A 22,065-nucleotide genomic window follows, 5' to 3' on the forward strand; every position below is an offset into this window, starting at 1 on the left:
TCCTGATCCTCTAGATAACTTCGGAAGATTTTGCCAAAAAGAAGGCGCTGTTACACATGATCAAACATCAATTCTACGCAAAATTTGCCGTAGGGATGGGGTAGAGGACACTGCAAAACACTCCCCAGGTAAATTTTACTTCATTTTAATAACTTTTTGGGGACAAAAAAAACAACAAATTTGGGGGTAATAATTCAGAAACAATTTTGTTGAACTTTTGACAGCTCATTGACATTGTGGCGACACCAACTCCAAAGACAATTTCAGACAAAAATCATCACAAATTCGAATTTAGTTTACAGTACTCTTGTCTGTGCCCTCGTTGTATTGTATTCTTGGGACGAGTTGCAATCGTAGAGTTTAAACAACATCCCTGGAATAAACTGATAGTGATAGCCATAAATTAATTGTTTTGGGATAACAACTTTTGGAATAGCGCCCTCTTTTAATACAATCAAATTATAGAAATCATTCTAGAATCTGATTGGGTCACTGAGTTGAAAGCTCTACGTACTTGACCTACTTCTCACCCGCACATGGTGCATAAAGCACACGGCGTACAGTGCTACACAATGGCTGAGCGATGTCTGTTATTAAGCTAAGCCGTCAGAGAGGTCAGTGTGAACTTGCAATCTCGTTTCTTGGGATCAGACCCGAAGTAGGTCAGTGTGTCACTGTTTTTCTTTTACGTTCCATTTTTGGAAATGAATGAAGAAACGCTGCTCGTCAAAAAACTTCATGCTATAGTTGGTGATTCAGTAGCCAAATAATCACAACTATAGTGTCACAAAGCTTGCTAGATAACAAATGCAACTTTGACTCTGTCTTTGTTTTGGAAAGGCAACTATTTTCAGAGGCCTTTTTTTCGTACAGCTGGTCGCCGTGTGTGGAGTATCGGCCGGGTACAGTGCAGTCCTATCTCTGTGGCCGTGTGGTGAGTGTACATGTTTACTGTAGTAAAACAATTTTACCGTGTTGGTTTACCTCCATTGTTGTGATAGCAGCCTTGTCACGAGTGGCCACTATCGTTTTAAGACTAATCTTTTTTAATTATAGCTCAGTTTATTTTTTCCATTTATCTGTTTAATGTTTATTCAATTGACAACATTGTGCACAGGTAGTTAAAAAGTAAATAATCCTGTGTTTTGTGTTGGGTGTAACTCGCTGTTGGAGTGTTGGAGGCACCTGGGACGGGTTGAGAGGAAAATTAAACCAGATTAAAAACTAAAGCTAATAATATGTGACCCGCTCTGTGAAAATGAGTCGGATGTAGGCAATTTCTGGAATTGAGTTATATGCATGGCTGGAAAGAACACATCAGCAGCAGTAATTTGGTATGTGTCTAAGCTTTGGGGTGTATCGCGTTGCTGAGTTACTCCCGTTTGAAATTAGCCACTACACCATTTTTTGTGAAAAATGAATTACAATTTTACGAGTAAAATGATATTTTAAACTACCATTGTGTGGAAAAGGATACAAATTAGACATTAGTTTGATCACAAAATTGTTGTATTCATAGCTTTATTGCCTAAAAGTAAGTGTTCTAAAGGTTAACCATGCAACTAAAGATGTTTTTTTTTTTTTTTTTTTTTTTTTTACACTTTCCGCATTAAACTATCCATAACTTAATATTGCATTGGGCGACATGTGACTCATTTTCACAGAGTGGGTCACATGCTATGGACATTCTCTCACAGGGAGATTGTATTACTTTGAAAAGTTGGTGGACATTTTCTGAAAGACTCAGCTAAGGCCTGAGATTCCATTTTGGAATTGTCATGCCCATTTTTATTTGAAAAAGGGTGTTTCCATTGGAAAAAGGAGACAGAGACTGTGGCCTCTGTGGCTGCTTTGGAAAAACAGTAGAACTTTATAATTTCTAAATGAAATGTTATTTTTGTGCATCCATGCAGTTAATATAATAACACTTCTGAACAAGAGACCGGTTCCTTTGAGACAGAGCAACCAAAGCAAACCTGGCAGGTCAGGAGACCAGATGCAAAATGGAATGGGAAGTACGAGATCGTGTTGGATCAGGTGCTTTGGGTGAGTCAGGATTTTGTATTCCTAGAACATTTTGAAAACCACAGATTTGGCTTGTACTCTAGTTTTAGGCTAAGTCAGTGAAACCACAGCTCCGACTTGTTGTAAGCTTTTTTAGTTTCGGACCTTTTTGATAGTATTTATTTTCCTTATTTCTTGCTTTTATATTGTTTTTTTCCATTAATGTTCTGTCTTGTGCTATTGTAACTTGGTGTGTTTGTATTGGTCAAATAAATAGTACAAATAATAATAATAACAACTCATGCCTGTTTTCCTACTTCCATGGTTTACATAATGAGGTTGTAACTGAGCATTTTGGCCATAAGGCCTACTTCTGTGCTACTTGAAATTCATGTTCCTAAATTCTAAGGTGTAAATTCTGTTGGACTGTTCACTTCCCCACTTTGCCAAGTTTCCTTTCTGTTTCTCATGTCTATAGAGCTGATCATATTATTAACCACAAAATACATAGGTTTAGCATTAAAGAATGTCTAGTTTTATTTATTATTTTATTACTTTGTAAAGGTGCATTCTCCAGCGTCATGGCATTGTCTGATATTTAACAAATAATCATATTCAGTTGTGATTTAAGTCCAGGAAGATATCATGTGCAAAAAGCTTTTCACTCTCTTATACTGACGTCATCCATTTCCCCTTTTAAATGTTGTTGTTTTCTTCTCCATGTTTGACCTTTTCAAAACATTAATGGGAATGGATAATGGAACAGCATTTATTAGTCAATCCAGTAGGAATGTAAAGCGAAGCTGTATCTCTCCAACATATTGTTGGTGCTCAAATATAATTTTGCCCGGTCTTTTTATTTTGTACTCTTTTTAACAATTATAAAGCAGTGCATAGTAGAGTTATTTCTTAGGGGGTATTTGTCATTTTATAATCAGTGAGATTGTAGATTTAAGCTAAAATTATACTTGGATTGATATTACCCATCCTGTTGTTTTGTTTTTAAGTCATAATTTTGTAATTTCTTTGTACGAATTGTTTGAATAAATATTGTACTTTTTTCTATGCATAAAACAGACCTCAAAGAGCATCCAGTCAGTCTATTGAATGAATGCCATTCAAAACAACCTATCATGTTTATTTAACCCCTTTTCCTGTTATATGAAGATCTTCGGTTACTGGGTGAATCAAGTAACTTCCAATAATATTTAAACTCCCGGCCCGTGAATAAAACCATGATGGATGCACAGGATGTAGAATAATAATTTGCGACCTTTTTCTGAGCTGCGATCTTTTACAGAGCTGTGACCTATTTCTGAGTTGTGACCTTTTACTGAGTGTAAGGTATACATGTACTTTGATGAGTTACACAGAATAAGAAGGTAGTGCAAATCATCCATGTATCTATGGTTTAGCAACAAATTACCACTTTACTCTTTTTGAAGTATCGTTTAATGGTAATGTGTAATGAAGGGGATGTACAACAGGGCTTTCAATGCTCTCTGAACCACTGGCTTAAGTTCATGTGTGTTTTTAACTTTAAAGTGCGCGATTTCTGTTTCCTCCATGTTAAAGCAAACTATTTACAGGTCTATTGACCCAGTAAACCTCTGGAGAAGAAAAAAAGACAACAAAAGTTGGATAAGAACTAGACAGCAGAACTTGTTCAGTAGCCTAATTGGCAATATTGACTGGACTCTGGCCAGACCATTTGTTACTCTAGTAGCCCTGAGTGCCCCTGAATGGTCTACTGATTTCTCTTGTCTTAAATTCAGACAATTAAGACTAAATTCAAGAATTTAGTTGTTGAAGACCATCAAATAACAATTACTTTAAGATTTTTTGATGCCGTTCATGTAACCAAGCTCTTACAAATACTTCATTTATTTACGCTAATGTCTAGTTTTAGATGGACTTTTTATCAACTCTCATTGTGTGAACAACTCTTCTTATCTTATTAGTCTCCCCTAATTATAATTTCAAAAGAGAAATTAATCCCCAATGTATTGTTCAAACATTCTGGGTCAAGTCATTATTTTAGTCCATTGATCATCTTCTCTGAGCCTGTTTACAGAAAGGTGGGTCCCAAGATAGATTGGTAAATTCTCTGGTTAAATATTAATCGTTAATGACGTTATTCTATCAATGCTCTTTGTCAAAGGAGTGTCTAACCCTGTGCCATCATGTCACACATGACACGGTTTCGGCAACCTCTGCCATCCAGGATGCCCTAGAAAAATGTGACCTGTTAATGTGTACAGCCCATGCTGTAGGCATGCTGTAGGTACTGTCTTGGTCCAGTAGGCCATTTGCAAGTTCAATTTAAATATTATTTGGTGTGATTACATGTAGCCCTACTTCTTGGTCACAGGTGAATGTTCATTGATTAATCCAGTCCTGATAAGGTGTGGCAGTTGTTCTTCAAATGGCACAACTAAGAGGGAAATGTAAACTTTTACTGCAACATTTAAGAGGGCACTAAGGCAATAGCAGGGGGCATTTGGGCAGTTGCTCCGATGATGCCCCTATGAAGCTCAGGCATGTTACTTTCTCAAGTATAATGTAGTAATATAGTGTAGGACTACTCTGCTTGGTTCACACGTTGATACACTTGAAATTACAACATCATTTTATAAGTGCACTCACAAGATATTTTTTACATTTAACATTTTTGTAGAGCTGTGAGTCAAAGCACTCCAATGGAGCACTTTCCCTTTTAATAAGGAAGGGTTGTTCCAAGAAATTTTGGGTTAGGCATTGCTTTCAACCGCAATTGATGACCAACTTAATTTTTGACAGGTGAAAGTACTGTACAAGTTTGTTCACTGGGTGGCAACAAAACAATTGAATTAGTTCAAATATCACTTGGATATGCTACTGTCCAACCCTATCATCATGGGGCTTGACTCCCGTGGAGGAAATTTGTAATATTAGTGAAGTGTTTATGAAGTGAAATTAAAACACAGGAAGAAATGCCGATGGTCAGAAATAACATCATGAAGTAAAATTAGCTGTACTGTATGACTTCAACATGACTATTTGGAATAATTATGGTATGGAATAAATTTGTTATTTTTGCTCTTTTGAATTTATTTTATTAAGTACATTTCTGTAGGGGATACAAATTTAACAGACTTTGTTTGTTTGTTTGTAGGTCTTTTGTTCAGTAATGGCTGTTTTTCCTCATGTAGGCGCCACACTGCCACAACAGCACAACCCATGCACTAAGGGGGGTCTCATCCCAACGAGTCATATTATTTCTGAGAAATGTAAATTACCTCTTTGACCTCAAATCTAATCCATTGTGGTCTACGTGGACTTGTAACCTGTGTGGGGTTTTATTGAGTTCATATTTAATAGAGTGTATGGGTTGAACCACGGTTGAATATTAGTAAAGGAATTGTTAATACCACAAGTGAATAATGAAAAAAAAATTAATGCAGGCATGCAAGATGAAAGTTGCAGGTCTGTTTGAAGAAGTTGTTTTAATTAATCAAGAAAAACTAATTTGGGGAGCTATCACATTCTTTGGAATCCACAGCTCTTCCTGCGTCTCTAAATAACTAAAACAAAACATTTTATTAAGTATTTTGGCATTCAGTAATTTGTTTCCATGTCGAATAACCATAGAATTACTAAATATATATAAAAAAATCGTTGTCAACCCCAAATCATATAAAAATTACTCAGTCAGTTGCCTTTTGTAGTTTATAATTTGAAGGAAAAAAAAATTTGTGCGACCAGAAAATGTTCGCTTCTTTCATGTTTGTCTGGGAAAATATCTATAATTCAATGGAAAAATCCTGAAGCGATTAAATGCATTATTGTACCACAACCATTTTTTTGTTGTGCCTTATTTCAGTCAGATTTACCAACATAGTTGAAAACACACTTTTTATTACAGTATTTTTTTGTCACGCCTTTACCACACAAATAGAAAATAAGCCTTATTGTGAGCCAGAGGCTACATCAACAGCTGTCTGCTTTGCTAACCATTTCTAAATTTATACAAATAAAATACAACAGATTACATCAAAATAGGCAATTATTTCCAATAACAGAACTTCTCTGCCTTTTTTTAGTTCTGTTCGGTCTGTGAACTTTTAACAATAGTCGCAGGTTTCCCACGCTTCTCTTTAAACCAGTACCGGGTCAGGGACTCCATGTTCTTTGTGACTCTTCCTGTTTAGTTGTCAAAATAACATATTTAGCTTTGGGAAAATCCAACACTGTGTTAATAAGTGGAATCAGAGTTGAGGAAATGGTTGTAAGAGGAGGATGTGTGGATCCATTTCATGCACCGTTGACTTTCATTAGGAATTGTGCGGCTGGGTTTTTTAAAAAAGACATTTAATTTAAGGTTTGGTCCTGGACTGGGCCAAATTTCAAGGCTCTGCTCACCGCAGAGGTCTGGCTAGTTTTCTTTGATTGCTGTGGAAGACAAGAATGCTTACAAGTTGACATTCTTCATAACATGCTTCATTCATGTAGTTCCCCTTTAAAACCAACAAATGACCTTTTACTTTCCAGTTCACTCCCCTGACCTACTTTCTGTTATCTGAATAATAATAACCCATAAATGAAAATACACAGTCATATCATTCCATCATACTTTCAAACCAAACCATGTAGTTGAATCTCTTATACCTGGAAGGGCGGGGGATCCCTGATCATAAAAAACCCTAACAGAAAAGAAAAACTAAATGTGTTACTTGAATCATTGATCTCGACACATTCATTACTTACTGTGTGAAATGTAATGTATGCTACATGCCAATATTATCAGACATCATATTCAGCACTGATCATATTACAGGTTACTCAGTACTCTCATGTCTGGCCAGAAAACCGCAAAGAACCAATTCCTACTTTTCTAGAATGTTGTTTTGTAATTCCTCATTGTAATAGGAGCATTTTCAGTTTCTAGAAAATGTGATTTTATTTGTCTGTCACTAGCAGTGAGTTCACATTGGTTTTTTTTTTTTTGGCAGTAGAGTTCAGCGTGCCAGGCAACTTCCCGATAGGAAAGTCTGGAACGTTATATCCTTCTTCCCATGTGGTTTAAATATTAACATGAAGTTCAGGTGAACTCATCACAACCAGGGATTTGTGGGTCAAAGTTTTATCTAAATGAAGGACATAATTATTGAAAGTAGGCAAGTACTATAGTGTGTAAATGTTTCAAGTTGAACCAGATGGTTTGTTGGCTATGACTGCACAGCTGAACTATTTGTTTTGCTGATTTGTTTTACAGGAATGGTCTGTGTTTGAGTTGGTGTGCATGAGGTTAAATGAAGAACACAAGTATAAATGTGTTCTGTTTTATGATGTCAAGTTTTCTGTAAATAGCAAGTAATATTAGGGTTCCCTTTATACCTAGCGACTGGCAAGGTATAAAATTACAAAGAACGGTTTTACAAAATTTAGTATAAATTGTTATTGTTTTTATGACAATTAAGGTATGAGTCCTGTGGCATACTGTTGTGTATTTTTGTGTTAAACAATCTAACTTAATTAAATTGAAAAAATAGTTAATGGCCAGACGTTTCGACCCTAGCAGAGGCTCTCAAAGGCTAAAACTAATTAAATTTAATAAATAGTGGGTAAGGACTTTTGTTTAAATGTGGTATGAAACATGCTCAGGCGAAATTTATAATTAAAATCCTGTGAACATCATGCATTAAATTGCCATAAATTTGGTTCTAGTATATTAAGGTCACTTGTGGTTAATGCCACACTGAGACCAGCTCTGTTATTTTGGTCAGTCCCTCCACTGAGTGTAGCCTAAGGGTACTGACCATCAATGGCCCGAGACAATGGGTCAAGGCTCTAGAACACCTAGCCTGTAAATCAAACTGATAGAATTTGCGGACAATGGACAATTAGATTTGCTCCAGGATTTATGGCTCAAATATTTTATAATTAAACTTTATAGACAAAATGTGGGTCACCATCATGTCAGTTGTAATGCTCCATTACCATGGAGGTGTGCTGGTTGTATTTGGAGCTGAATATTTCATGACCAAAATGGCTGAATATTTCAAATCGTTGTCTTCCTGTTCTTCCAGTACTTTCACATAATCATGCCTGTTATTTGCCAGAACTTTTTCCTGATTCTTCTGAGGATCTTTTAGGAAATGTGTCAGAGTGTCAGAGAGGGTTTTGTAAACAGGTCAGTTGGGTGATGATTTTGTAGAGGAAATCAATCGCAGAATTAAGGGAACACTACAGATTGGTGGCAGCAGACTATACCAATTAATTCCACAAATACATTGTTCTCAGAAATTCACTAGGAAAGCCACCAACTGTTTCAAAGTCTCCCATTGTGCATGCATTATATCATTTTATATTATATTTTCCTTTTGTCTGAGAGAGAGAGAGAGAGAGAAAGAGAAGAAAAGGGGAATATCCTGTTGATATCTAGGATTGAACTTTGTACATTAATCCAAGTACGTACTTATCAGAGCCATGCAGCTTAAGCTCATATCCTCTGGAGAGACAAGAAAAACAGGGTCAAGATCTCCCTCTCTCCAGAAAAAAACAAGGTCAAAGGTCACACGTCATTCACAACTACTTTGTTATTGTTCTTGGAGTACAGTAATCATGTATTGTATTACCTTTAAAAGATTTCCAATCCTATAATTGATTTTTAAGATGTATTTTTGAACTGCCATTTGAACAACTTGCACTTGTGATGAGTCACTGGATAAGGATAATGATATGGATTTACAGTTTATGCTTTTTTTAAAGTGGATCAAAGTTGATAAGTCTGGGTCAGTAATTAAATGGGTCACTGCTGGTGGTGGTCAGAAGCTAGGCATGGAGGCCGGATGTACTTGCACAATAGAACAATGGTTTTTTGGTAATATCGGTCAAGGATTGGGGGAATGGTGTAAGGCGGTCACTTGTTCGTAGTGTGGGGAAATAGAAAAGGGGCAGTGATCATTTTGCTAATGGTCAAAAACACAATTTGTTTTGGCCTGGAAGATTAAGCTTTTCCATCTGACACAGTGTTAGCTTTTCGAAAACTGACCCTCAGATCTCAAATCTTAATAAAAACATCAACGATGTATCAAACATCGAAGACTCCCAACAAACAAAATAATTGTAACAACCTTTTGGACGAGTTTTAATTGACATCGGTACATAATTAAAGGAAAGAAATATAGTTTTAATTTTTAAGATTTCCACACACCTTTATTTTTTCAAAGGGATTTCTTTATGTCACTTTTAATGACTTTGTTTTTATATTTCAGATTTTGATATCGACATGAACATTTTGTGTCAGATTTGCTGTGATAGGGCTTCAGGGTTCCACTATGGGGTACATTCCTGTGAAGGCTGCAAGGTATGACTGGTAGACAAACAAACAGATAAACACCCACATGTTTAGTAGAGCAACATTTTGGGCTTTCTCCAAGGTGCAGTTCCTATGAGGAAAAAAAAACCCAACAATGTCTATCCTTGAATTTTGGCACAGCAATTTTCAGAAGCCATTCAACTTGTAACTGCCGTAAAGCCAGGGATCACACCGAAGTGTACATAATGTAACTTAATTTTGTTGCAATAAAACATAAATTCATCCTAGTAGTAGTTCAGGGTTATTATTAAAAACCAAAATATCAAGTTTATCATTATTTTCAAGCTAAGACTCGTTCTTAATGTTTATTTCTTTGTTGTTTGTTTATTGTAGGGTTTCTTCCGAAGGACTGTGCAGCAGAATTTGACATACCGACCCTGTCTCAACAATGAACAATGTGAAATCAAACGCAGCAGTCGGAACCAGTGTCAATCCTGCCGCCTGAAAAAGTGCAATGACATCGGAATGTCTAGAAACGGTAAATCAGGCAACCTCTGACCCCTGTCATGGCTACAAAGTTTAAGTGTGTCCCTTTCATAAGCATTAATTTCTACTGCGCAAATAAATGAGGCACATGCTAGTGTTGATAATGACAGGTTTTTGTTATTGAGACCAGCATGCACCTCATTTCACATCAAATCTGACGTAGAAATTGTATTTGTGAAAATACAGCCCAGTTTCATCTAGCTGTTATAAGCAGAAAAGTAGCTAAGCACAACATATGTTTTCTTACAAGATTAAGGTAACTAGAGCAAATACTATATTGAATTTGACTTGGTTACTACTGGATTTTGCCTATCAAAAGAACATTATGCACAATTCTGCTGAAGCAGCTGATAGACCACTAGGGTAAACAGTTAATTCAAAAACATTTATATATCAATTATCCTGCGCTTACACTCTAAAGAATCACTTGGTGGTTGTCAGGATTGTGATCAAAAGTGACTTTAATTTACCATTGACCTTTATTCTTACAGCTGTTCGCTTTGGTAGAATGTCCAAGAAAGAGAAAGACAAGCTCTTAGCCGCTAAGCAGCAGGTTGTGAGACGGACGGACCTTGTTACTCTGGAACCACTGGACCTTAGACAATCAACCAGTCAAGAGACAACGGACAAATCAACTTCCAAGACAGACACCCTCTCGCACAAACTGAAAACACCAAATGGGAAACTGGCAAACTCAAGTGCAATAAGGGGCTCGTCACGAGGTGGAAAGAAACAGAAGAATCTAACTCCAGAGGGCGCTATTGATATCACTCGACAAAAGGGTTCTGAGACCAAAGCAGTGCTTGGTCTTACTGCATCGGCCACAGCGCACAGGAACCATCCTTATATAATGACCAATCCACAGTATTTATCTGCAGCCAACCGCCTTCGATATCTTGCTTCTATACCACGCTGTGAAACATCTGAAATTCCATCAGGTGTTCTCTTGATCGGCAATCCTGCTCAAAGTCAATCGAGAGAATGTGAACCTACTCCAACGCAGACTGCAGTTGATCAGAGAACAGAATCTGAATACAGACAGAACAAATCGTCTCTTTCCGCAAGTGAAAAGAGAAAACTTTCTGAAATGCAAATCACTCCTGTCAAAGCGCAGGGGAAAATATCTCAGGGTTCCTGCGGGAAAACCGGCCATAATGCCGTCTTGCAGTATGAAAACGGAACCAAAGTCTTACTGAGTGTCTCTCAGAGAACTCCAAGAGACGGACCTCACCAGCGCCAAGTTCTTTCACCCGTCCAACATGAAATTCAAAGCCCGAAGACCAAACACAAGTGCAATTACCCAGTGCCAACCAATGCAAATCCCCACCTTGGGAACAATGATCGGAAAGGAAGCAATGTTACTAGAGAGACAGGACGCCATTTTAGAGTAGGGTCTAATGGCATAGATACAGTAGACACCATATGTGAGGCTTATGCTGAAGTCATGGAGGATCAATGGAACAATCTAGAACATATTCTACTCATTGCAATCAGGAAACATCTTCCAGACGAGAATTCCAAATCATCAACTCTTCCCCAGGTTTGTGTTTTTGTAGATCTTAAGCAATTAGTCGAGGTTTGCGGTAGAACCATTTGTATTAGTCTCTTTTGAGTAGTGTTGGTTCTGGAGACGATCAGAGCATACTGCTTCCAACCATCGCTTCTTTAGTGTTGGTTCTGGAGACGATCAGAGCATACTGCTTCCAACCATCGCTTCTTTAGTGTTGGTTCTGGAGACGATCAGAGCATACTACTTCCAACCATCGCTTCTTTAGTGTTGGTTCTGGAGACAATCAGAGCATACTGCTTCCAACCATCGCTTCTTTAGTGTTGGTTCTGGAGACGATCAGAGCATACTGCTTCCAACCATCGCTTCTTTAGTGTTGGTTCTGGAGACGATCAGAGCATACTGCTTCCAACCATCGCTTCTTTAGTGTTGGTTCTGGAGACGATCAGAGCATACTGCTTCCAACCATCGCTTCTTTTCAGAAGCAACACTACTCGAAAGTGATTTGCACCGCAAACCTCACTTCATGTTACTCCTGCCATGCAAAACTTCAAATCCTAGCGACCAGGATAAATTCCTCCAGAAATAGAGTTGTAAAACAAAAATAAAGAAAGCACGATCACACACTTTTAAGAATGGGAGAGAGGACTCTTGTGGGTGCTATTGTGACCTGTTTTTTTGTTTTTGTGTGGGGGGGGGGGTAAACGAGTAAACAATTGATGTGTTTAGTCACATGTTCAAATTTTCACTCAAATGATAAACCATTTAACTTTCGTCTTGTCTCTGCAGAAGTCCAGCGCCAATACAGAGTCCATCTCGGAAGAACTGTTTTCTCATTTATTTTCTCCGGCCATCGGACGCATCGTTGCCTTCACTAAGTCCATCCCAGGATTTGATACAATTCTTCATTCTGATCAGGTAACAAGGACTTTGGACTTACGGTCTTCAAATTAATTTTTGTTGTCTGTGCTGGTGAATACTTAGTAGGATTTGATACTTCGCACGCTGAAATCTCCGGTGCTAAATTATAAATCAATTGCCAATTGTTACAAAATGATTTGATAGGATGAAGCAACCATGTAACAATACCTTGAAAGGAATACTAGAATGGTTTTCATTTCTTAGACAAGTTTGTGAAGCGTTGATAGAATGACAACATGATGTTATTTTTCTCTTATAGGTTGTTCTCCTGAAGACAGGTTGTTTTGAGGTACTTCTTCTTCAGCTGTGTGAGATACTAGACGTAAGCCAAGACTCTGTTCTCTTGGTAGGAGAGAACTTCACCAGAGAGATGGTCAAACAGACAGGTGAGAAAAAACAATTCAGTCATTTCTTTGTTCTGCTCAATTTTTAATTTCTTCAACATTTATTCTTTATATTCATTTTGGTTTTTACCCATATACACTGATATGTGTTAGCACTGTATACTCTGTATTTACTCTGAGAGGCAGTTCTAGCAGCGGGTACTGCAAATTACATATGCAAAACAAACTATACAAGAGTTCATTTCCTTTCTTTATTAAGTAATTTGAAAAGGTTATTACTTTATATTTACTTTGTGAAGGTTACTAAATTGTACCTTGGTTTTTATGTTTGAGGCCTTGGTTGTAAGGGTGAATAATTTGTAGCAGGATCATTTTTGCTTAGCTTATGCCAGTGTTTTTGGTGTAACATATTTGTCTGTCTTTCTTTTTTTCTTGCTACAGAACTTGGAGAGTTAATGGAAGCAATGTTCTCCGTTGCCAAGCAACTCCTTATTCTAAAACTGACTCGAGCAGAAACAGTTCTCTTACATGCTATTGTTTTAATAGCATCAGGTTAGTCAGTGTTTTTTATTATTAATTTTTTGTTTTTCAAACTAAGTGAAAATGGCAAGTTTTGTTTTTATGTATGTGCAAATTCAGGTCCCATTTTAATTGTGCTGCTTTCAACCGATTACTATGCAGCATGCATTTACTATAAGCACAAACTTTTATCAACCTGGTCTCAGTTATAGGACTATTTGATGGAAATGTTTGATTTTCTCACTAGATCGTAAAGGCCTCACTAACCCAGAAGCTACTCGTGGAGTTCAGACCCAACTCTCAGGATTGTTGGAGCAATACTTGTACCTCAGCCACGGTCCAGACAACTCCATCTTCCATCGATGTCTTCAGATTGTCTTAGATCTTCGTATCTTAAACATCCAGCATGCTGAGAAACTTGCTTATCAATCCTAACCAGGCATTGTGTGTAGCTTTGATGCTCGTTATTAACTGAAAAAGCATTGACGGTTGGTGGCAGAGATGCGTAGATAGCTTGATGACATGATATAACCAAAGTCAAGAACCAAGTGAAACTCAGCAAACTGCTGATGTCAAAAGTTGTTTTCCAAGTCTTTAGACCACTTAGCCATAGAATTATATGATAAAGTTGCAATTGAAGTATAGATTATTGACTGTTTCTAGTTTTTACACATGAATAAAAAATCACTTAGTGTTACGTGATACAGTTGATATTTATGTCTTTTCTTTTAAGTTTTTCATGGCTGCAATTTTATTACTGCAACGCTAAATTTGAAATACTCAGCAATATGGAAATAATTTCAGATATGCAGTGACAGATTGTATAGATCAAGTGTAATATACATGAATCTAAAATTGTATTTTTGCATCGCAAAATAGAAAGTATTGAGATACTGTTTATTTCATAAATTAAAGTTGGTCTTATTATTGGTGCCTTCATTAGAAAATGTAGTTTATTGGTGGTTAATTTATTTATATGTGAACATTTTCAATTAATTATGGATTTTAAGTGTTACTGTTACTGTGCTGGCACATTCTAATGGTAACTTTGTACAACACGATATCATCGGTTTATGTTTTTGCCAAGTTAATCGTCCATCATTCATACTTCCCCACGCTGCATCAGGAATTAAGTTTGTGCAAGGTTTAATATGCAAAAGAATTGTCATTAGCCTGGGATATACTTCACCTGCCATGGTGCTGCATCAATTTTAATAAACAAGATAAAAACAAATTTTATTTACTTCATGGTGTATTTCAAATAATATCGGGACCCAATTTAATACAGATGCACAAAAAATAGGCTAAGTAAACAAACTTATGCTCATCAGAATTTGTGATTGATATCCTGTCTGTTATTGCTAAGCAGAATTTGTTTTATGAGTATTAAATGCTTAAGCCACTCTGAAACTTGGCCCTGAACTTAAAATGTTGATAGAATATTTTCACTATAATATATCTGATACTCCTTTAATGTCTATTTACTGTTAAAAATTCAATGTTTTGTTTAATCAGAATAGGCCGTTACATTATTTCTTGTATATAAGTAATCTTTAATATTCACCAGACATATAAGGGCAATGTCTTTCTACAGACAATACAAATTCTTATAAAATGTTTGTAAAAAACTACACATTTTGATTTTTTTTTCGCAATTCTCAATATTTTTGATATCATTAGGTTTTTTAAAGTGGTTGCCACAGAACATAGTGGAATTTATCAAAATATGACAGTGAAAACGAACAGAAATAAAAGAAGAAAACTTTAAATGCTCAAAATATAAAGATGTGTTTCTCCTCAAGTTTGTTTAAAATAATGTTTTGAGGTTTTGTTTTCAAAAAGTCTTTAAGACAATCCTTTTTAAACTAGGCCCTTTAAAATTAATTGTATTGGCCCATTCAAATAGGGGGCGGTGTATATCTATCTGTATATGTATTGGGGTCCCTTTTTAAAACTTGTGCCACTCCTTTAACAAGTGGTACCGCCATGGTGTGTGCCAAACTTACCTTGAAGAGGTCGATATCACTCCGCCATAGAATGATTATCACGGGGGAAAGAGCTATTTGCCTCTAAATATGATATTAAACACTGCAATATCAATTAACTCAATAGAATTATTTAATTGTCTAAAATATTTTTTTTAAACTTTTAATATCAACATTTGGGAACTATGATGCAGGGTGTATGCATAGTTGAGTGGGACATGCGCACTCGGGTGAAAAGAATGGCGCTCGTCGCTCAGCACACGCGTGGACGTTTACGTCTTTCAGACGACGGGAAAATGTCCCAAAGTTACATGTTTTTGATGCACTTAGACAAGTTGGCAAGTTCCGCAAGAATTGTAGAACATTTTGGTAAGTAACTGTTGCTTTTTGAACATGAAAATGCTGAAATAATTGTGTTTTTCGTCGTCGATACTGCTCACTTGAGTTGAAATGTTTCATTAGAGCGCCACCTACCGACAGGAGTAGGACAAGCCTGTACAACTATGTGGGCACAATCATCATCACACCATAGTAGTTAGACTGTGACGAGAGGGGATAGTCGGCACAATTTGTTCACTTAGAATATGATTCTACATTTATTCAAGACTGTACTTCTACCAAAAATTACACATTTTTACGAGAGGCCACCATCTACGAGTACAATTAACACAACAGCATTGTATTGTCCACTCTCAATCTCATACCAGCATAGTTTCTTCCCATTTCCCAAGTGTCATCTGTACTATCTGGAATACCCTATCTGTTTACTTGCACCTTGACCTCAGTTTCTAGCACTTTTTTTTATATTTGTTCCCGTGACCAAGCACTTTTGCACCCAAGTATGACTATACTCCTCTGGCTGGAGGGATGTAATCATTGGAATGTAGATAGACAGACTACTCCATCCAGGTACTTCGTACATGTATATCGATAAGGTTCATGATCCACTTTTTGTGATCCATACGCTTTACCAATGGCCTTGAAAGAGCTCGTAAACAACTCATTTTTGAATCTTTTAGTGTTGACAAATGATTAATTGTGGGCAACTTGTACACTTGGTTTATCATTACTTGTTCAAGTTCCTTGTTTAATTTCAATAAATATTAAAGTTTGCTTTTAGTACTTACCTCCGAAGTTTGTAAGTTTGAAATAAAAATGAAACTTGAATCTAAATCTCTTCTTCAGTTTTCATTTCATTTACAGATCAAGTGATCCAAACGGAGGTTGTCAGGTCAGTCATTGTGGCTGTTTGTTGCACAGAAGAGATGTCTCAAGCTACTGCTTAGAAGCCTAGTGTCCAGCAAACTCCGATTCTGCACTATTACACCTTGTTAATATGCAATTATGAAAAGGTAATTACATATTCACCCTAATTTATCTGCAATTTGGCATTTTGATCAAGCCATGTTTTCAATTGTTTGACCAAATAATGAACAATTATGATTTTTCTCTTGTTTATCTCATTGCTTTTCTGCTTGTATTAAATAATTTCATTATGTGAATATTTTTGTTGTATATTAATAACACATGTTCTTCCCTTGTGTCTTGCTTATGTTTTTAAATAATTTACTTTTATATTTTGTTGGAGAATAATAACAACCGTTTTTCCTCCTTTATTTGTTGCTAATCATGTATTTTTAAACTATTTAATGTTGTGAATATTTTTACTGTATAATATTACCCCCCCCCCCCCCTTATTTCAACAATTTTCTGATTGTTATATTTTATAAATGCACTTGCATTTTTATGCCAGTCCCAAGACATTAAATAAATTCTCAATATTTTATTTTATTCAATTGTAACAGGAAGTTTCCAGATCTGACTGAGCCTCTTCAAGTTTTGTACATTGATACAAAAAGTTCCTTTTCTGAATTTGATTAATTTCTCAATGAATCTGTGCAAAGGTATGTATTATTAATATAAAGAAAAACAAAACATAACCAATCAAATTAATATTGTAGAATTTAATGTTATCAAATATAATAAGGTTTTGTTTGTTCTTTTTTTTATCAACTGTTTTTCTCAAATTTGAAACGATTCTATCAAAAGTCTAAAAATAGATTTGAATGTTTTTACCATTTTGTATGTTTCCACAATTCTGCTTTTTGGCCAAGCCATGCTTGTTATTTGAATACACAATAAATGATCAATGATAACCTTTTCTCTTTTTTATCTGCTTCTTATCTTGTATTTGTTGAATAATTTAATTCTGTGAATGATTTTGTTGTATAATAATAACAAACATTCTTCCCTTGTGTCTTGCTTATCGTGTGTTTTTAAATAATTTACTTTTGTGAACATTTTTGTTGTAGAATAATAACAACCGTTTTTCCTCCTTTATTTGTTGCTAATCATGTATTTTAAACTATTTAATGTTGTGAATATTTTTACTGTATAATATTACCCCCCCCCCCTTATTTCAACAATTTTCTGATTGTTATATTTTATAAATGCACTTGCATTTTCATGCCAGTCCCAAGACATTAAATAAATTCTCAATATTTTATTTTATTCAACTGTTATAGGAAGTTTCCAGATCTGACTGAGCCTCTTCAAGTTTTGTACATTGATACAAAAAGCTCCTTTTCTGAATTTGATTAATTTCTCCATGAATCCGTGCAAAGGTATGTAATATTAATAACAAAATGAAACGTAACCAATCGAATTTATATTGTAGATTTTAATGTAATCAAATATAATAAGGTTTTGTTTTTTCTATTATTTTTTTATCAACTGTTTCTCAAAGATTCTACCACAAGTCGATTTGATTGTTTTTATCATTTGTATGTATACAAAATTCCGTTTTTGGCTAAGCCATGTTCGTTATTTGAACACACCTTTAATGAATAATGATAACTTTCTCTCGTTTAAATCTGTTTCATATATTGTACTTGTTGAATAATTTAATTTTGTGAATGATTTTGTTGTATAATAATAACAAACATTCTTCCCTTGTGTCTTGCTTATCGTGTGTTCTTAAATAATTTACTTTTGTGAATACTTTTGTTGTAGAATAATAAACGTTTTTCCTCTCTTATTTATTGCTAATCATGTATTTTTAAACTATTTAATTTGTCGAATATTTTTATTGTATAATATAACCCCCCCCCCCCTCATTTCAACAATTTTCTGATTGTTATTTATACATGCACAATTTGCATTTTCCTGCCAGTCCCAATACATTAAATAACTTCTCAATATTTTATTTTATTCAATTTTACAGGAAGTTTCCAGATTTGACTGAGCCTCTTTAAGTTTTGTTTATTTTGTACATTGATACAAAATGAGCCTTTTCTGAACTTGATGAATTTCTCCATGAATCCGTGTAAAGGTATGTAATATTATTAACAAAAACCAAACAAAACCAATCAAATTTATATTCTAGAATTTAATGTAATCAAATATAATAAGGTTTTGTTTTTTTTCTATTATTTTTTTATCAACTGTTTCTCAACGATTCTACCAAAAGTCTAAAAAGTAGATTTAAATACTTTTAGCATTTTTATGTTTACACAATTCTGCTTTTTGGCCAAGCCATGTTCGTTATTTGAACACACCTTTAATGAATAATGATATTTTTCTCTCGTTTAAATCTGTTTCATATATTGTGTTTGTTGAATAATTTAATTTTGTGAATGATTTTGTTGTATAATAATAACAAACATTCTTCCCTTGTGTCTTGCTTATCTTGTGTTTTTAAAGAAATTTACTTTTGCGAATATTTTTGTTGTAGAATAATAACAACCGTTTTTCCTCCTTTAATTCTTGCTAATCATGTATTTTTAAACTATTCTATTTTGTGAATATTTGTATTGTATATTATCCCCCCCCTCTCATTTCAACAATTTTCTGATTGTTATATTTTATAAATGTGCTTGCATTTTCATGCCAGTCCCAAGACATTAAATAACTTCTCAATGTTTTATTTTCTTCAATTATTATAGGAAGTTTCCAGATCTGACTGAGCCTCTTCAAATTTTGTACATTGATACAAAAAGCTCATTTTCTGAACTTGATTAATTTCTCCATGAATCTGTGCAAAGGTATGTAATATTAATAACAAAATGAATCATAACCAATCAAAGTTATATTGTAGAATTTAATGTAATCAAATATAATAAGGTCTTGTTTTTTCTATTATTTTTTTATCAACTGTTTCTCAACGATTCTACCGAAAGTAGATTTGATTGTTTTTATCATTTGTATGTTTACACAATTTTGCTTTTTGGCCAAGCCATGTTCATTAATTGAACACACCTTTAATGAATCATGATAACTTTCTCTCGTTTAAATCTGTTTCATATATTGTATTTGTTGAGTAATTTAATTTTGTGAATGATTTTGTTGTATAATAATAACAAATTTTCTTATCATTTTCTTATCGTTTGTTCTTAAATAATTTACTTATGTGAATACTTTTGTTGTAGAATAATAACAAGTGTTTTTCCTCCCTTATTAATTGCTAATCATGTATTTTTAAACTATTTAATTTGTCGAATATTTTTATTGTATAATATTACCTCCCCCCCCCCCCCATTTCAACAATTTTCTGATTGTTATTTATAAATGCACTTGCATTTTCCTGCCAGTCCAAATACATTAAATAACTTCTCAATATTTTATTTTCTTCAATTGTTAGAGGAAGTTTCCAGATCTGACTGAGCCTCTTCAAGTTTTGTACATTGATACAAAAAGCTCCTTTTTTGAACTTGATAAATTTCTCCTTGAATCTGTGCAAAGGTATGTAACATTAATAACATAACCAAACAATAAGCAATAGAATTTAATGTAATAAAACAAATAAGGTTGCGTTTTTTTTACTATTTTTGTATCAACTCTTTCTCTCAAATTTGAAACGATTCTATCAAAAGTTTAAAAGTAGATTTGAATGTTTTTACCATTTTGTATGTTTCCACAATTCTGCATTTTGGCCAAGCCATGTTGTTCTTTGAATACACCATCAATGAATAATGATAACTTTTCTCTCGTTTATCTTGTATTTTGTATCTTGTATTTGTTAAATAATTAGTATTTTTGAATATTTTTGTGTATAATAACAAACTTTTCTTCCCTTGCTTCGTGATTATCTTGTGTTGTTAAATAATTTACCTTTGTGAATATTTTTTGTTGATAATATTAACAACCGTTTTATTCCCTTATTTCTTGCTTGCTATGTTTTTTTATTTTTTTACATTTAATTTTGTGAATGCTTTTATTGTGTAATATTAATTTCCCCCCCTTTATAAATATTGTAACTATTATTATTTATTTTATTATTTTCCAGGTACAACTTGAAGCTACTGAGGGTCACAGGTCGTATTAAAGCGCCTTGGTAATCTTGCAAGAGCAGCATCCAGAGAATAAAGCTGTCTCGATGGGGACCAGGAAGTCTGACCCTTATACCAGTCAAATTAATTTAATAACACTAGAAAAATTAATAATAATAGTGTCTTCTTATAAAGCACATATCTGTCACTAAGTGTAGCTCAAGGGTACTTCAATTTGTCAGTATTTTCCAGTTAGGTATATGGGACCTACTGCTTTTAAATTATGGGACCTACTGTTCTCACAAAGCACCATGTAATGGTCTACAAGATGCCATTTGGTAAAGGGCATCCTATGAGGAAATTTTCATTTTTGGGGGAGTAGTTCAACAGCGCCAAGACAATGACCAGGGACTGAAATTTGCAAAGCACTATTTTCTGCTGACAGCTTTATGCAATTGGGCCCATGTACAAGTTTAAACAAGTACTGAGTTTTAACTTTCTGCATTGCACAAATGGTACACGGCTAAAATGTAGGGAAAACCCAAATATTACAGAGTAGAGACCATGTGACTGATAATATAAACTTACAATGACAAAAAAGCTCAAACTTCCTGCAGGCACAAATTGTACACAACTCAAATTTAGGGGGGAACCCAATAAGACAGCATAGCTTGTAGCTCAAAATATGTTCTGGCCCAGTGTTTAAAAGATCAGACTTAACATGAGAAGAGCAAAATGCCTACAAAGCTCAATATTTTCTTTATCAAAAAAATTAAATTAGTTAGAGACCATGTGACTGCTGATATCTTAGGTTTACAAGTATTGAGTTTAAACTTTCTGCAGTCACAAATTGTACACAGCTCAAGTTTTTTGGGGAAACCCCACATAGTAAGCACCTTAGAGACTACATGACTTATGACATAAGGTTACAATTACAGAGTTAAAACTTCCTTGGGTCATCAAGATAGATCTTACTAATTAGGACTAGTCCTAGGAATATTTAAAACTAGGAACTTTTTAGATATCACCGAACATTCAAAACGGTTTTGTCCAGGCAGAAAGAATAATCCCCAAAAGGAAAACAATCTGAAATGCCTTACTGCATAACGCTTCTCAGATTAAAGTTTTCATTTGTGGATGTTTTAGTTTTGTGTTGTATAAAAAGTACCTATCCCCTTTAATGCCTGTGACAAGCCAAAAGATAGTTTCATCTATGTTATAATATTTGAAATTAATAAAGATGTATTATACTTAAATTTATTTTCCTATAAGTGGTGTTTTAATGCAGAAGATATAACTTTTTTATGTATAATGAAGGTTGTCATTGAAATTTGTAATAAATTATTCATGAAATTTGCCACTTTGTCTTTGAAGATTTGTCTGTTTGTGTTCCTATTTATCTTTAAAAGTAACAATTAATTTATTTTCCCACACATATATTTTCATAAGAGAATTACTACTTTTCTCTATATCTGGTATACCCAAACATTTATTCATTAGTACCTTGATGTAGTTGGTGTGGGTTCAAAAGTTAAAAGGCAGTCAATTGGCACCAAAATGGGTTATTTTCGCTGAAGAAGATGAAATTTAACACAAAACTAAAATACAAAATTCCTGAACTATGCTAACTTCACTTTAGTTAGAATTAGTTTTTTACCCGCACCACTGCCTT

At 34.6% G+C, this 22,065-nt stretch overlaps 1 protein-coding gene and 1 long non-coding RNA gene across 4 annotated transcripts; both read left to right on the forward strand.

Annotated features, from left to right (window-relative positions):
- Positions 1-48: 48 nt before the first annotated feature.
- Positions 49-14,903, forward strand: LOC139940069 (nuclear receptor subfamily 1 group D member 2-like). The gene is made up of 10 exons (XM_071936303.1): positions 49-128; positions 841-934; positions 1,914-2,046; positions 9,261-9,352; positions 9,698-9,842; positions 10,342-11,390; positions 12,147-12,275; positions 12,538-12,664; positions 13,064-13,174; positions 13,389-14,903. The coding sequence occupies exons 3-10, from the start codon at positions 2,004-2,006 to the stop codon at positions 13,574-13,576; spliced, it is 1,884 nt and encodes a 627-aa protein (XP_071792404.1). The 5' UTR covers positions 49-128; positions 841-934; positions 1,914-2,003; the 3' UTR covers positions 13,577-14,903.
- A 463-nt stretch (positions 14,904-15,366) lies between these two features.
- On the forward strand, positions 15,367-21,709 carry LOC139939633 (uncharacterized). Of its 3 annotated transcripts, none has more exons than XR_011786333.1 (8): positions 15,367-15,495; positions 16,312-16,478; positions 16,932-17,030; positions 17,652-17,750; positions 18,350-18,457; positions 19,071-19,169; positions 19,766-19,866; positions 20,411-21,709. It is a non-coding gene; the product is annotated as an uncharacterized lncRNA (long non-coding RNA). The 3 variants fall into 3 exon arrangements; XR_011786335.1 differs by having other exon boundaries at positions 15,375-15,495; positions 16,330-16,478; XR_011786334.1 differs by lacking the exon at positions 16,932-17,030.
- Positions 21,710-22,065: the final 356 nt, after the last annotated feature.

The sequence above is a fragment of the Asterias amurensis genome, chromosome 7 (genome assembly GCF_032118995.1).
Source record: "Asterias amurensis chromosome 7, ASM3211899v1".
NCBI lineage: Eukaryota > Metazoa > Echinodermata > Asteroidea > Forcipulatida > Asteriidae > Asterias > Asterias amurensis.

Excerpts from the sequence above, each read along its gene's own strand:
- LOC139940069 (XM_071936303.1), top strand. The coding sequence starts at position 2,004 with ATGGAATGGGAAGTACGAGATCGTGTTGGATCAGGTGCTTTGG. Across the intron at positions 12,276-12,537 it reads CAATTCTTCATTCTGATCAG|GTTGTTCTCCTGAAGACAGG; the intron begins GTAACAAGGACT and ends TTTCTCTTATAG. Across the intron at positions 12,665-13,063 it reads AGAGATGGTCAAACAGACAG|AACTTGGAGAGTTAATGGAA; the intron begins GTGAGAAAAAAC and ends TTCTTGCTACAG.